Source organism: Panthera pardus, unplaced genomic scaffold (assembly GCF_024362965.1).
Source record: "Panthera pardus isolate Hobbes unplaced genomic scaffold, ASM2436296v1 HiC_scaffold_11, whole genome shotgun sequence".
Taxonomy (NCBI): Eukaryota; Metazoa; Chordata; class Mammalia; order Carnivora; family Felidae; genus Panthera; species Panthera pardus.
In genome coordinates this window covers 33,243,089-33,258,088 of record NW_026526666.1, presented here as the reverse complement: position 1 = coordinate 33,258,088, position 15,000 = coordinate 33,243,089, and the positions used below count along the sequence as shown (strand labels likewise).

Below are 15,000 nucleotides of genomic sequence, written 5' to 3'. Positions count from 1 at the left end.
TATTAAATTGTGAACCTTTTGTCATTGAGAAAGATCCTGACTTTTAGTTATATCTGTAGCTTCCCCAGTGTTGAACAGAGGATTATCACATGCAAAGTCCAAACATAAAACTTCCGTATAACCGGTTGTTTATCCCACTTGACAGTTTTGAAATTCAGAAATACGATGTGAATAGGTTATTGTGGGAGGAAAATTAGAAACATTTATGGTAGGAAAAGGGAATAAATGTCATTGTCATGAAAGAATGATTTCTGCATTAGTAATGGCAATCCGAACACCTGCCTTCCAAACCCAGTTTACAGAGCGTTCATTTTGAGAAAAGCAGTTTTACAAACATTTCTGTAGTTTCAGAGGAGGGCGTTTTTGTTGCTCAGCAGTACCATAAAATTTGAATCAGTTACGACTTTTAAAACACAGTTCTGGGTCTTTGCTAATCACTCTGGGCCGCTAGTAGCTCCATTAAAGATTACGTATCTCGATTCTTGACCCTCAACTGGAAAGTTTTTGGACCAGAGTTAAAAGTGAGGAAATTTTATACAGTTGTTCAAATCACTTCAGAGGAAAAATGGCGATCAACAGTTGTCCAGCTCCCCCAGTACTGGATAGTTTTAGATCTATTTTAATCTCCTTAATAAGTCCTATAGCTATGCAAGTGAGTGCATTTTGATAACTGCTGTGCCTAATTTGTAACAATTACTGTCAACCTTCAGTTAAGAGACTGTTCATTCCACACTGGCCCAGAAAAGAGTGAAATGTATGACTCGTGTGCATAATTTTATTCACATCATATTTCATACTGATTATGTATTGATGACATTGATTCATTTACTCTTTACAGCGCCACTTGCATGGATATTAAATCTTATTGACCACAGATGAATTTTAATTTCAGATTGGTGATAGATTTTTCCATCAGCTCTGATAGTATGTTTGACTTTTTCATCATTAACCCAGGCAATCACACAGCACTGAGTTATTGCATTGAAACAAAAAGTGCACACTTCACTTGGTAATTCTTTATGGATTTACAATAGGAACTTCATTAATGTCTGTTGTAAGGATCACAAAAAAAACAACATTTATCTGCAAATAGGAATTTAGCAAGCTTCAAAAGTCTCAGGAAAAAATATTAGGCTTCTTTGTCTTCTGTAATGCATTTCTTAATGCTGTGTGTGGGGAAAATGACTAATATTTGTAAACTTTTAACCGTTTAAAATTATACTGCCGTATTTTAGTGGTGATTTTTATCATTTTCCCTTACTCAAATTTATGGGATAAGTTTAAATGTATTTTCTGTTTCTTTATTAAGTAAATGTTAATACATGAGAATCTGAACACTTTTTTTTTGACTTACTGATATGGAAAGCTACCTAGAATACTGTTTTAAAAATAGAAGCTTAATTTCTTATTTCAAATTAACCAGTCACCATTGATGAGGCATTTCAAGCCTCTTTAAGGAATGCCAGTCCATATAAATACTTAGATTTTTATGGTTTGAATTGTAATGAAGTGAATCTATAGGGCAGAGTTAAGAACGATGGATAAGTCACGTAAATATTTTGAGATACCCCTTTCAATTTAGAGGCAAAGCCATTTACAGTCATACTTGAGAGCCAAAAAAAGTTTTAAAAAAAAGGAAGAAAAGAAATGTGCTAGGAAGAACATGGTTGATCTCTTCCCCACCCCCTCCCATGTAAAAAGTCTAGTTTTTCTGCAGATTACATCCTAAGTTTGCTGGTTTTATACCATTTCTTTCCCTGACTTAAGTAGAAAAAATGATTGTTGCAACTAAACCAGCATGCATCGTGAGAATTCAGGGATGTGGAGACAAGATGGAAAATGTAGTGCAAAGGGCACGTAGGAAATACAAGCAAGATCTCACGGTACTGTCCTATCGGGTGCAAGGTGACGTAAATTCAGAGGTGCTAGGGAGGAAGGCTGGAGAGACACTTGGCGGACGTGTTTACAAGATGGTATGTGTTGTGCCTTGTAGATCAGTCTTCTGTTTACCACACCTTTTGCAGGATGGGAGAGGGAAGATGTTCATTTTGGGTCACAGGATGTAGTAGGGCACCAGTAGGAACCAACTGGTACATGTTTCCTTAATGTTGGAAGCCAAATAGACAGGTGGTGGCCTTCAAAAATTAATAGCTCTTAAAAGGCATAGGGAAGTATAACTTAAGGATATGTTCTTGTCAGACATAGGTAAGAAGCTGTGTTTTGGGGATGATGTTAATTAAGAACATTTCCCTGTTGGCATAAATGTCTCACATATTCGCCCTCGGTGCTCAGCTCACCATGAGCACAGTCAATTCACAAGGCGGTTTTTGTAAATAAAGGTTTTGGGCAAGCTGAACGTGGTCCAGGGAGATATTAATGAGAGGGCAAGGGGGAAAGAGGTAATGAAAACACACTTCCTGGTGGAACATAAACTGCTTTTTGGACCTAGAGAATGCTTTAAAATTATTTTCCCAAACCCTGTGGTGTTTCTTTTCTGGAGGAGAGGAGATAGGGAGAAATGACAAACTGCTCCATTTTATTATTTTCTTCTCTCTCCTCATTCTCTATGTTTTTGGTAGGGAAAATTGGACATTAATTTTGGCCGTTTTCCTTCTATTCGCAGAACCAATTACGTTTTTAGTGCATGATGCATAATAAATATACCCAAGCATCCTCTGGCTGAAAAGTAATGAGTTGATTACTTATACACCCCTTCTTTAAAGGCAGCTAATTGTATAGAAAGTATAGGTCCCCATCAGCTGGTCCCTTTAAACTTTTATTTTCCTGAAATTTGTTGCCAGTGTCGGGGATGTGTAGTTTAAGTTGTTGTTCTGCATCATTGGCTTTGGTATATTCTAAGAAAAATGATTTTAAGCTTATAAATCTTACAGGGTCTTGACTGAAATCTCAGACCACTAGTGTTCAGGATCTACCAACATTTTACAGCCTTTACCATTTAAAGGAGGCTTGGTTATCCTCAGGAAAACATTGCCTTCTAGAGACTTCTGTAAATACAATCCAAAATTGTGGCTGATTTTTTTTTTCTTTCTCTCTCTTTTTTTTTTTTTTTTTTTTTTTTTTTTTTTTTTTTTGCTAATTTTTGCCTGCTATGGAATTCTTTCTTCCACTCAAGAGTGGTGGTTCCATCTAGAATTATCAGTGCTTTTCAGTAAAATAAAAGCTCACGTCTCTTTAGTTGGAGGCAAATTTAGCAAGTGTTCTAGCTTACATATCACTTCGTAGTCCCTGTAGTTACATAATTGGTGTTGTGTGTGTCCATCGTAGAGGACATTTGATGCTCATTTATTAAATATGCTCGCTGGCTGCTGCTGCATCTTTGTTCTGGACAGACAAATTACCTTTCTCACACTGAGCTTCCACTCTGGGGAATTAAGCCTCCACCACTTTAATTAGCTTGGAAGTGGGGGGTTGCAGTTCCTAATAGACTTCAGGCTTTTAGTAAGTTAGGGAAAGGGTGAAACAAGAACTTCCTGGGAAGCTCGAAATGTCATTTAAAAACCATAAAAACCTAATATATATTATTTCATTTTGGTAATTGCAAACAGATTGTATTTGACGACCGCGTGGATTATCATTTCTAACTTAGACGTTAAAGTTAGACTTCCATTGAACTATGTTTTTTAATTGAGCATAAGTCATTAACACATTACATGTTTGATTCATGTATTTACAATATTTATGTAATAGTAAGTGACATAGCAGATAGGAAATACTAAGGGAGAAGTAGTATCTGAATATTTGTATGGTATGTGCATGTGTGTGTGTGTGTGTGTGTGTATACATATGTAGATATCTATCTATCTATCTATAGATAGATAGATATATATCTATAGATATCTATCTATCTATCTATAGATAGATAGATATATATATACCTAACCTATATCTGTATCTGTCTGTATACATAGCTATATACACCCACGTGTACAAACATACCTTTAGGTTGAGAAGGACATGGATGAATAGACATCATATGAGGATATCAGAATAATAATTACCAGTGTTTGTTTAGCTTTTATTATGTGCCAGGCACTGTTGAAAGTGCCCCATACGTATGATGTAATCCTTGTAACAGCCTTATTATCCCCACTTTAACCATGAGGAAACTGAGGCACAAAGTAACCTTGCCAAAGGTCCTGCGGTTGAGCACATTAGCCCAAAACTTCCTTGGGGAGGACTGGGCTCCGAAGGTGCATTTAAGAGACTATTACTGAGGCAAGATGTTGCAATTCATTCTTTTCAGAAAGAAAGTTGCTTTTAAGAGGGTTAAGCAATTCATTGTAGAACTTTATACCAGAAACTTTCCGAAAGTCCGTTTATTGTCTCATTTTCTCTGCTAGTGAAACTGCAGAAAACGTTATGCTTTAGCTCTTCACTGCCGGAGTAAGTAGCGTAGAAAGCCTCCATCAAGTCACAGTTGGAAAGTAATCTAATAAAAGAAGATTAGTGAATGCAGAGAAGACAAAAGCAGTCATGTTTGAGTTTAATATCTCAAATTTAGCATTTTAGCTAAGATGCCCGTTTTTATTTCTTGCAGGTCTGCTAAAAGGTCAGAGTAATGCAGAATGCGTGCCTTCATCTCAGACTTTGTTCATCACAGGTGGATCCCATGTGTCTTCAGTAGACAGGTCACCTTTGTAGCTAGCACCAGTGCCAGCTCCATGCCATTGCACCTTCTTTAGTCTTGACTGCCCTTCCCGCATTTATTGGTGTATTAAAATGACTGAATATGAACATTAAGGACTCCATGAACCTGGGCTAATGGGGAGACTGTAGAGAAAATGAAAAAAGATCCACCGGAGGACATCTTTGGGGGGGGAGGGAGCTTGGGAGGAGGGAAATGACTAATGAAGCTAATTAAAAGAAGCATTCAAATCTGCTTTCTACCCTCATTAACAATTAGCAGGGCACTGGCCAGAGTTTGTACCCTGTGTTTTACCTTAACAACATTCTATTTGCTCTTTGTATATTTAAGTGTTGTAAGGAAATGTGTTTCAATCAAAACTGAACATGAGATAAAGGAAAGAGATGTGGCTTTTGTGATATTCTATCACAAACACTTTTATTGTATCTCTGTAAAATACAATGTATGTATGCATGTAAGTGTTCTTGTCCTAATGTTGCTACTTCCATGGCAAAGAAAAGAAAAAAAGAATGAAAAAAAAAAAAAAGAAAAAAATTGGAAAAAAAATCAGGCTCATAGCAGCTACTGTGTAGAAATTTCCCCCTACTTCTAATTTGCTGAATGAAGAAAAAAATCTTTTATTTGTGATATTTTCAGAGACATTTGCTCTAGTATGGTGTATTTAAATAATAAAAACTTAAAAGAAAAAATATTCGATGGAGTTTGGATTTAAACACTGCTCTTTCTCTTCGTTGTATTTTGGAAAAATTTAGTAGTTTTTGTTTGTTTGATACCAACTTCACTCTAAATCTTAAGGGTCAAGGGAGGTGTGGTGTGTGTGTTTATTTAGCTCTGGGCCAATAAGGTTTTTTTCAAATTACTTAACCATGCCATTTTTGGCAGGGCTACAAAGCAATGTTTCTAACGGAGTCCTTTTTATAAGTTCAGAATATTCTGGTAACTTAAGCACTTCATTACACTTCTCCTATATCACAGTGAATCTTTTGTGTTTATATATAAATATTTGTTTGATTCTTCAGCTATTCCGTTGATTCATTTTTCTCAATAGGAAAGCCTTGGGTATTGGCGAAAAGCATGCTAAAGAATGTGGCCTAACCGTCTTGTTCTCTTAACCAAGTTTATAGCTTTTGAAGGAAATAGCATTTCTAAGCCATACCTGTACGCATTTTGAAGTTTCCTTAGTTGTTAGGGACCCAGAGCTCTCTGACAGCCGACTTCAGTGGGTGGAGCCACCGTTTCCTGGTGAGCTTTTAGGCTCCTGTGGTCTGCTGTATGATTTGTTTATTTTGTTTTGCTCTTACGCTCCTCGCTCTGCCTTTCCATATGTTTGGGGTAGGATTTCGATTTCACTTAGTAGTAATCTTGAGATATTTAGTTGCTAGTTCTGGGCAGCAGACCCAGCACCCCAGTGGCGCCCTGTGGAAAGCGTGCGTAGGCCAAGGACTTGGTGGCCCATGGTCAGTGTTAGGAAAGACCAAAGAGGCTGCTGTGCCAGGTTTGCGAGCAGATCTCCAGTACAGTTTGTATCACAGGTTCATAAAAAAACCAGGTGTGTTTATAAGGCTACTTGAAATATTCTTTCTAAAAATGGCATTTGTTTTATTTTCTCTTGTTCCCAAAAAGCTCCCAACGTAGACCTCTCAGAACAGGTTACATAGAGAGGTCCAGTTCAGTACATTTCAACCAGCAGTCAGTTTCCCTTTGGGATCTTCTGCTTTCAAAGACTGCAGGCCAGGAGGAAAAATCAGTTGCTCCACCTGCAAAGCTCCTGTGAATCTCCTGTAGGAGAATTTAAAGGTAGAGAGTTAAAGTGAATAGTTCTATTAGAGCTTTATGAAAAGAAAATGCAAGAAAAAAAATGAACAAAATCACAGACATAACAGTATCTGTTTGAGTTAAATCCTGGGGGAATTTCTAGGGACTAGTTCTGGTTCTTACATCCCCCCCCCCCCTTTAAGCTGCTTTAAAGGAATGTGGACTCTTCAGCATAGAAAGGGGGAGTGTTAATAAGAATACCAGCATCCCCTCTATTCTTTTTGGCGTAAGCACTCATGTCCCATATAGTGCAGAAATTCAAAGGGGATAGTTAATAACTTTTAGTAAGTAATACAGTGTGGCATTTGGTGATGTGGAGGGCTCAGGTCATTAAAGACTTTAAATGAACTATTATATGGCTGGTTCCTCAAGCACTGCTGCATATTTAATAACGAGCTTCTAAAAGCATTTCTTAAGTTGCAGACCTATAAGATTACAAATGTCACTCATGTTAGTATAATCCACATGCAAGTGATGAAGCCTTCTCTTTGATGTGCTAAATTGGAGAAGGACTAATGGAGCTATGAATATACAATAGAACATATTTAAGTAGTAGTCTTGCTTTAGGTAAAACACTTTCTTGAAACCAGAGGCATTTCAAACAATAAAACCCGGCTCTAATGGGGATGCTCTGTGTGGATAGAAAGCTCCTAAAAACACTCAGGTTTATTCTGATGTGAATGGTGATTGTGTTCCTCCCCCAACCCCAACATGGCTTAGAACAAAAAAAAAAAAAAAAAAAAAATCCACGAGCTTGTTCACCTTTCATCCATTGCATTTGCGATGTTAGTGAGATGTGCTCCATTCTTTTGAAAGGACTTATTTAATATTAACCACATCATAGAGCAAGATGCCCCCCAATCCCTACAAGCAAGTGCAATTAAATAAAAGCAAATGTTACTGAGCCCTGCTGAACTCCTGATTAAAAAAAAATGTTTATGATACATATAAATGTCTCAATCATGCAAATTGTCACTCTTGCTAATGAAACAATTTTGTAAAAAGATTGTCCTCTGAAAGGGTTTAATGTTTTTTTATTTTTTTTATTATTGTTTTTTTTATATATATATTTTTAACCTATCTGTCTAGTTAGATTTACACACCCCGAAAGGCAGGAGAGCCCAGATGAAGCTTTTCTAAACCAAATCGTTTGCCACGAGGAACTATTTCCAGCTCTTCATGATTTATTAGGAAATAGTTTAACATGGACTGTAGTGTCTTATAAAATATAAAATGAGAAAACTGTCACACCAAAATGAAGCCTGTGAAATTGTCATCCTCTTACTATTAACTGTATTTAAGTTCTTTCTTTTGCTCTTATTAACAGATATTTGAAACAACTAATCATCTAGAATGAAGCTCTTAAATTAAATGGCTTTAAATGTCAATAGAGTAAGATTCTAATGTGTACTACTATTTATATAAAATATTTTCTTAGGGCCAATAAATTCTACAACAGTGAGTCCAAGAGCTATATATCAAGGCACTAATAAAGAGTTTCCCTGTAACCTAAATAGTTGTATTTAAAGAGAGAAGAGGTTGTCCAAAGACTCCTTCACCTGTGAATTACCTCCTGGGTGCTAGTGCACCTATGACTCCCTTTGAGAGACTGTTGGAAACACAGAGCCTTTGCAAGTTGATGTTAGTTGTCACTTTGTTACTAAGGCTCACCTATTGTCAGTCCAGCCAAGTCACAGAAATGCTTATTGCAGTTAAATAGCAATTTGTTTCCATGAAACTGCAATTAAAGTATTACTGAGCAGCCATTTTAGATTGGCAATGCTCTGAACGCATGTTAAACAGCCAGCAACTCCCACTTGGAGAGTCTGAGCCCCGACTAGCAGCAAAGTGTAACACATTCACCCATGTTGGGTATCTAGTTAAGAGGCATTTGTAGCCCTCTGCTCCCATCGTGAACATGCTGAGAGCAATGACAAGTCAGGGCTGATTTTTGGAAGGTGAACTTGCAACTTACCTCAAGTGAATACTATTTCCAGTTGTACAAGAAGTGCTTTATGCTAGTAGATATGTGCATGTTTCCTAGAGGGAATGTTTTGCGAGTTCAGATTGATTCTGCTGAGAATGGACTGTAACTCGGAGGCCTCGAGCCAATAATGTACTACAGGTCCTGACATGTTACAGCTGTGTAAACAGGGCCATTCTATCTCCTAAATCACAACTAATAAAGCAGAGGATGAAAATCAATTGATTCTGTTATAAGTTCTTTGAATGACACTAGAAAGTTGTTTAATGACTGTGTTAGAATGGGCAAGCCTGAGTTTAGCCACCAAAATACCTATTTTAGTCGTCTCTCTCCCCTCAGAAACAGGGGCAAGACAGCCTTTCCCAGGTGTTAGCATCCCCACCACCAGATCGAAACCTGCTGGGGAAAGGAAAGCCTCTGAACCAAATTCTTCCAGCTGATCCAAAGTTCGGGATTTGTTGAGTAAAAAAGGTGAAGCGCAAAAGGTTTTATTGAAAATGCAAAACATTGATGTAAGATCCTGAGAGAGGAAAGGATATCAGAGGTGGTGTTTTAAAATGCAATTAGCACTGAATTCTAACCAGCTTGGAAACAATCATTAGTTCACGAGAACAGGAGGCATCTCACCTTCCTTGGGCCTAGAAAGATCCCCCTACCTTGAATCAAAAGGTTTACGTCCTCAACTTTTTCAAAAATAATTTTCATATGCGGTGCATCTATTCGTAGGCTTTCACCTGTGTTGTTTGAGCTGTGATTTTATTTTTTTAAGAGGAAAACAGTTTCTTCCTAAATTAATTTTTCATTTGCGTTGAACTGAATGCTTTTAGGAACTGAAAAGAGAAAATCTGAAGACAGACTGAATTTACAAATGAAGATTAATTATGAAAACTGGAAAGGAAATTGCTTGGGCTGTAATTGTGTACCTTTTTCTTTATTTAAGTAAGGTTAGGTAGCGATGGGTGTGTCTTAAATACCACATATCCCTCTAAGGCCTGGGATAGATTTTTGTCATCAATCATGGGACTTCTGCTTTCCATAAACCTTACATCTTTAAATAGATTGTATAATATAATAACTTCATCTTGGAGTTGTATAGTGCTTTGTAAATGTATTTACATGTTCACATGTACGATTAACAAGTTCTTACACACGTCATCTCAGTCCTTACAGTAATCTTGATGATTATTGCCTCGTTTTTACAGATGGGGTCGTGAAGTTTCAGGGAGGTGACTTTGTAAGCAGGGCCAGGACGAGAGTGAAGTGAATGCACTCTTTGCTGCAAAATTTAAGGGAGTGCCAGAAAATCAGTAATCAGGATAATGTTATAGTGCAACATTTTGTAAATATAAAATTAATGCAAAAACATCTATGGTGAACAAAACATCAGAATTTTAAATAAAGGCAGGATCGGTATTCCCTTTCCTTATGCCTCAGACTCCAATATGGCTGAGCACTATCATTAAGGCTCAAAGTTGCCAGAGCTGCTGTTTGACCACTGGTACCATTTGGTACAATTTCGTTATAAATTGTTAGGCTGCAACAATGATGCAGATTATTCTGTGAGCCGTAACTAGGTTTCTGTCCTCCCTTAAAAAACTGAAGTATCTATCGCATTTTATCTGTATCCAACCTGGAATGCCAACTCAGTTAGATTGCCTACATTTTTTAGCCTCACTCTAAAAGAAATTTCTTTTCAGTTTTGACAAATCTCAACTACTTCATGATGAGTAATTAAGTATCATTGGTAACAACTCTGCCTACAAGTTGTTCCTGAGGAAAAAGAGCTAGGCTTTAGTAATCACATTAGTCTGGAAAGCAAAATGGATGACTCTATCTAAGTATGTCCTATACAGATTTGTAAATGTTTAACATGTTTGGATGAACTATGTCTTAAGTCTGCAGATAATATTTGTGGCAAGTAACAGGTCAATGGGTTCAGTTCTATAAAGTAACACATACTTCTATAAGTATAAAAGAGGTAATATACACACACAACAATTTTTATAGAAAATTTTTACACGTTCTAGCATGATGTGCAAAGCAGATAGCTATATCGTGAAAACTGCTATTCATATGTGTTCTTTTAAGATGGAAGAGCACTGAAGTATTCAAATGGAACAGATTATACCTTTAATTACATCCAAATATGATTCTGAGCTGAGTTTTAAAATTTTGTTGGCTGTACTATTTTCCCATTAATTGCTAGGATCCAAAAAGATATCAAAATTTGTAAATAAATTACTATCACACACCATTAAATCCAAGCTGCCTTCATTACAAAGAGAAAAAATAGCTAAGGAAAAATTTCTGCTCAATTTAATGAAATAAAAAAATTCTACTCAAGATAATAAAGTTATTTTGATGTTAATCTAATGGCTAAGCAAAAAAAAAAAAACTTTTTTTTTTTTTTTTTTTTTTTTTTTGGCTCAGGTTCCTGACTAGTGCATTTTGGTGCCAAAGTACCTGTTCTCAAAGCCCATAGTGTCTATATGTTATTTCATAGAGTATCTCAGCCCAGTGACTCTGCAGGCTTTCTTTTAATCTTTTATTCTGCTGTGTGCAAAATGAGACTTAGGTTAGCCAATATATGTTTTTTCCAGTCTGAGGACTAAATTACCCTTCTCATTGGACATGGATGAATGTACATACATCCTGTAAGGACCTGAGAAATATGCGCAGACCAGCACACAATAGATTCGAAACTACAGAATATTGATTGCAAAGAACAAGATACTATGTATTTGTTATGTGTATGTTATGACCCACGCTCATAAAATCACTACATTGAGTCTGGTACCGTCACCGAGGCATAGGCAGGATTTGCACCACATAGCGAGGCTGCAAGACCCATGCACTCAACCGCGTCGGTACGCTACTATCGTAAGACTGAAAACCACCATACGTACATTCCAGGTTTTCAGCAAGTGCCTTCCATACCCAGAGATTCATAACTAGTGCAAGCAGTAGCCTGCATGGTGTTTATCAGATAGGTTTTTTTTTGTTGTTGTTGGTGTTGTTTTCTTTTGTTGTTGGCAGGAAGTGGGCATAGATGTTTATAGAATTTATAGTAGATAAAGTATTTTCTCTTAAATTCTAGGCTATGGGGAAATTTCTATCACGAGAAAAAGGGAGTAGGGAGAATGGAAGGAATACTTACATAAATCGCTCTTCAAGGGAGGATCAAGAGGCTGGAGTATCTGGCTGCAGATTGGGAAGAAGGCTGAGTGGGCTCCCCAAACACCCTCACCACCCCATTTATATGGTTTGTTTGTCTTATTTCACCACCACCACCGAGAACCTCTTCCCTACACATACAGGATGCTGTTACTGTGCGTGGTGAAACTCAAGCTATGTTTTTGTGTACTGCGGGCCTGGGCAAGGCTGTGACATCAGGAGGTTTCAGACATTAGCAGCGTTGGCAGTTTTTAAGTTGATGCGATACAGCATTTGGTGACACTTCACAGGTGTGTCAGGGAGAGCCGAGGTGAAATGAAAATCGCAACAGAATGAAAGCAGACTCCAATGTTCTTGATGAAGTTTGGGGTACCACTGTGGCAAGAAACATTGCCTCTGGTTTGTTAAAGCGACAACCCGTGGAAACCTAATCCTTCCCTTCTCTGAGTGAAGTGGAACAGTGGGGCCTGGAAGAGATGGAGGGGGCAGGTTTGAGTTTTTTGATTTGTTACTGAGTGAATCAGGCAGATAAACAGGCTTGATTTTCAAAGGACAGGCAATCCTAAATGGATTTCTGACACTGAGGCTTTTAGCTAGGTCTTTCTTCCTGGGGATGGGTGTAATTCACCGACTCCATCAGTTACCTCATGCTGTAAGCAATTTTTTTTTTTTTTTTTACCCTCTTTAAGTAGTAAAATGTGTTTTAGAATTTTTTTTTTAAAAAGCGGGGAAAAGATTCTGGCTGGCTTTGTTACTCTTGAAAGCCAGTCTTTGCTATAAGCCAAGCAAAGGTGTAACTGTAGTATTTTTCTCCCTAAGTTGTACTTTATATATTTTTTTTTAGCCCAGAATTTGATTTCCAACAGGCCCACCAAAGGATTCTGCCTCTGGAATCCCCTTGTTTTGCATGCAGATGGCATGTTAATGAACTCATTACTGTACATTTTATCCAGCTCTGGACAGATTTGTGACATTATTTTTCAAAACAAAACGGGGTTAGGCAGTTGGTTGGTTGGGTTTGATGAGAATTGGGTGACTAAGTTAAAAAAATATTTCCCCAAACACTACCAACCTGCTCAGGGTTGCTGCTAAACATTCTACGAAACTATCCCTATTCCCTTCAACTCCCTCCAAAATAGGTTCTTTGATTTTTCCACATTCCTAGAGACTTATACAGAACTGTGTACCTTCCAGAAGGTGTGTGGTCCAATTCCATTCTAAAACTAGGTAATTCTGGGCTTTCTTTTTGATTCTTTGGGTATCTGTGGGCACCTTGTGTATCTCTTTTAGCTTTGGTTCCTGCATCAGCCAAGGGGAGGCAATACTCACTGTTGTCTTAAGGGGAACGCTATGAAAATTAATGATGGGATATTTACCTTGTATTCTGTGCTTTGTGATTTTTAGGGTGAAGGGACTCATGCCTTTTATCTTAAAGCATGTAATAAATAACATCTTATTGATGCTTATTGTGAAATAAGCATCAAACTGGGAATCAGGAAATACTTGGAATTTAATTTTAGTCCTGAAGGGAAGTCAAAGGGAACCTAGGATTACATTTGTCTTTCCAATCAAATATTAGCCATGGGCCTGTCATTTAATCTTAGTACCTTGTTTTGTCTATCTGTTAAATAGGAATTTACTAATAACAGCTATATTTGACAGTGCATTAAATAAGTCATTTGAAGGCAAAAGTGCTTTATTTCTAGGGATGGCAATCTTTTGGCTTGTAAACCCTGAAACAATGGAAAATGTAGTCACCTCTCCAATTTAAGGGTTAATTATACTTTGAAAACTATTACAGCTAACTCTTGCCCATCTTCTCGAATGAAGGGGAATAATACTGTAGATTAATTCAAAACAATGGATTACACTCAAATAATTTATTTTTGGTTTAGAATATAATATGTAATTATTTTATTTGTTAAAAAGGTATTTTTTGAGCAGTTTTAGGTTCACAGAAAAATTGAGAGGAAGGTACAGAGATTCCCCCATATCCCCACACGTGTATAGCCTCCTCCATTATCAACACCCCCCACCAGAGTGGTACATTTGTTACAGCTGATGAGCCTGCATTGACACATCATAATCACCCAGAGTCCATAGTTTACATTATGGTTCACTCTTGCTGTTGTACAGTCTACGAGTTTGGACAAATGTATAATGACATGCATTCATCATTATTTTCACCACCCTAAAAATCCTCTGTGCTCTGCCTGTTCATCCCTCCCTTACCCCACAGACCCCGGCAACCACTGATCTTTTTATTGTCTCCATGGTTTTGCCTTTTCCAGAACGTCAGGTAGTTGGAATGGTATAGTATGTAGCCTTTTCAGATTGGTTCTTTCCTTAGTAATATACATTTAAAGTTCCTCTACATGCTTTTATGGGTCGGTAGCTCTTTTCCTCTTAGCAGTGAATAATATTCCATTGTCTGGATGGACCACCGTTTATTTATCCATTCACCTACTGAAGGACATCTTGGTTGCTTCCAAGTTTCAGCAATTATGAATAAAGCCTCTGTAATTATCTGTGTGCGGGTTTCTGTGTGGATATAAGTTTTCAATTATGTAATTTTTGGAAGCAAGGTAATAATGCTTTTGTTAGGCAAACGTTACACAACATTTGGAATTCCATAAACTCGGACCAAATGGTGGTGGAAGGTAGCTCAGGAAAGAAATGAACATCTATTAATTCTATATGGGCCATGAATTTCTTTTATAAGCCATCCCCAGCATACAGCTTGAGGAAGCTGTTACTACTCCTACATTTGCAGTTGTGGGAGCAGGGACTTGGAGAAGTAAAAGAACGTGTTCAAGGTCATATAGCAAGGTATTAGGAAAACTGAACCTGACCCCAGAGCCTTATCAACAGGCTCTCCTGGCCTCTTGTAGGGGAAAGCATAGTAGGATTAAAGCTTTACCACAGCTAATCCCCTGCCTGGCAAGTCTACTATCAGATAATGGAGTTGACACTGTACATTTAAAACCATAGCAAACTTGTAGATGTTAAAAATGTTTGATTGCCTTTGGAAGAAGACACTGATCTAGGTGTCATTATTTACATATGAAAATAGTTGTAGTGCCCTCCTGACCATACACTTTCCTTCAAAAGGGTACTAACCTTTACTTCCCATTTTGTGGCTCTTTGAGGAAGGAGAAGAAATTATCATTTGCTACTTGTCTGGTAATTCATTGAGAAGTAACTATTATTGAGCTCAGCCTTTACATGCAATAACGCGTTTATTTCTCATAAGAATCCTGTAAAATCAATTTTACGAATCCATTTTGCCCATATGGAAACAGACAAAGAAAGGTTGGGGAAATTGCCCTGTACGGTTAATAGCTGGTCCAGCTGACAGTCG

General features: G+C 37.5%; 1 protein-coding gene across 5 annotated transcripts in view; it reads left to right on the top strand.

The window, feature by feature from the left end:
* The window catches only part of LMO4 (LIM domain only 4), a 53,099-nt gene that overhangs the window by 11,999 nt on the left and 26,100 nt on the right, over positions 1-15,000 (top strand). Inside the window, exon 4 of one of the 5 annotated variants that reach the window (XM_019414064.2) lies at positions 4,559-8,686. The exons of the other annotated variants lie outside the window; for them this stretch is intronic. Within the exon in view, the coding sequence (XP_019269609.1) occupies positions 4,559-4,567 (9 nt within the window). The 3' untranslated portion in view covers positions 4,568-8,686. Of the gene's footprint in view, positions 1-4,558; positions 8,687-15,000 lie in introns of those variants that run through there. 5 annotated transcript variants of the gene reach the window in all.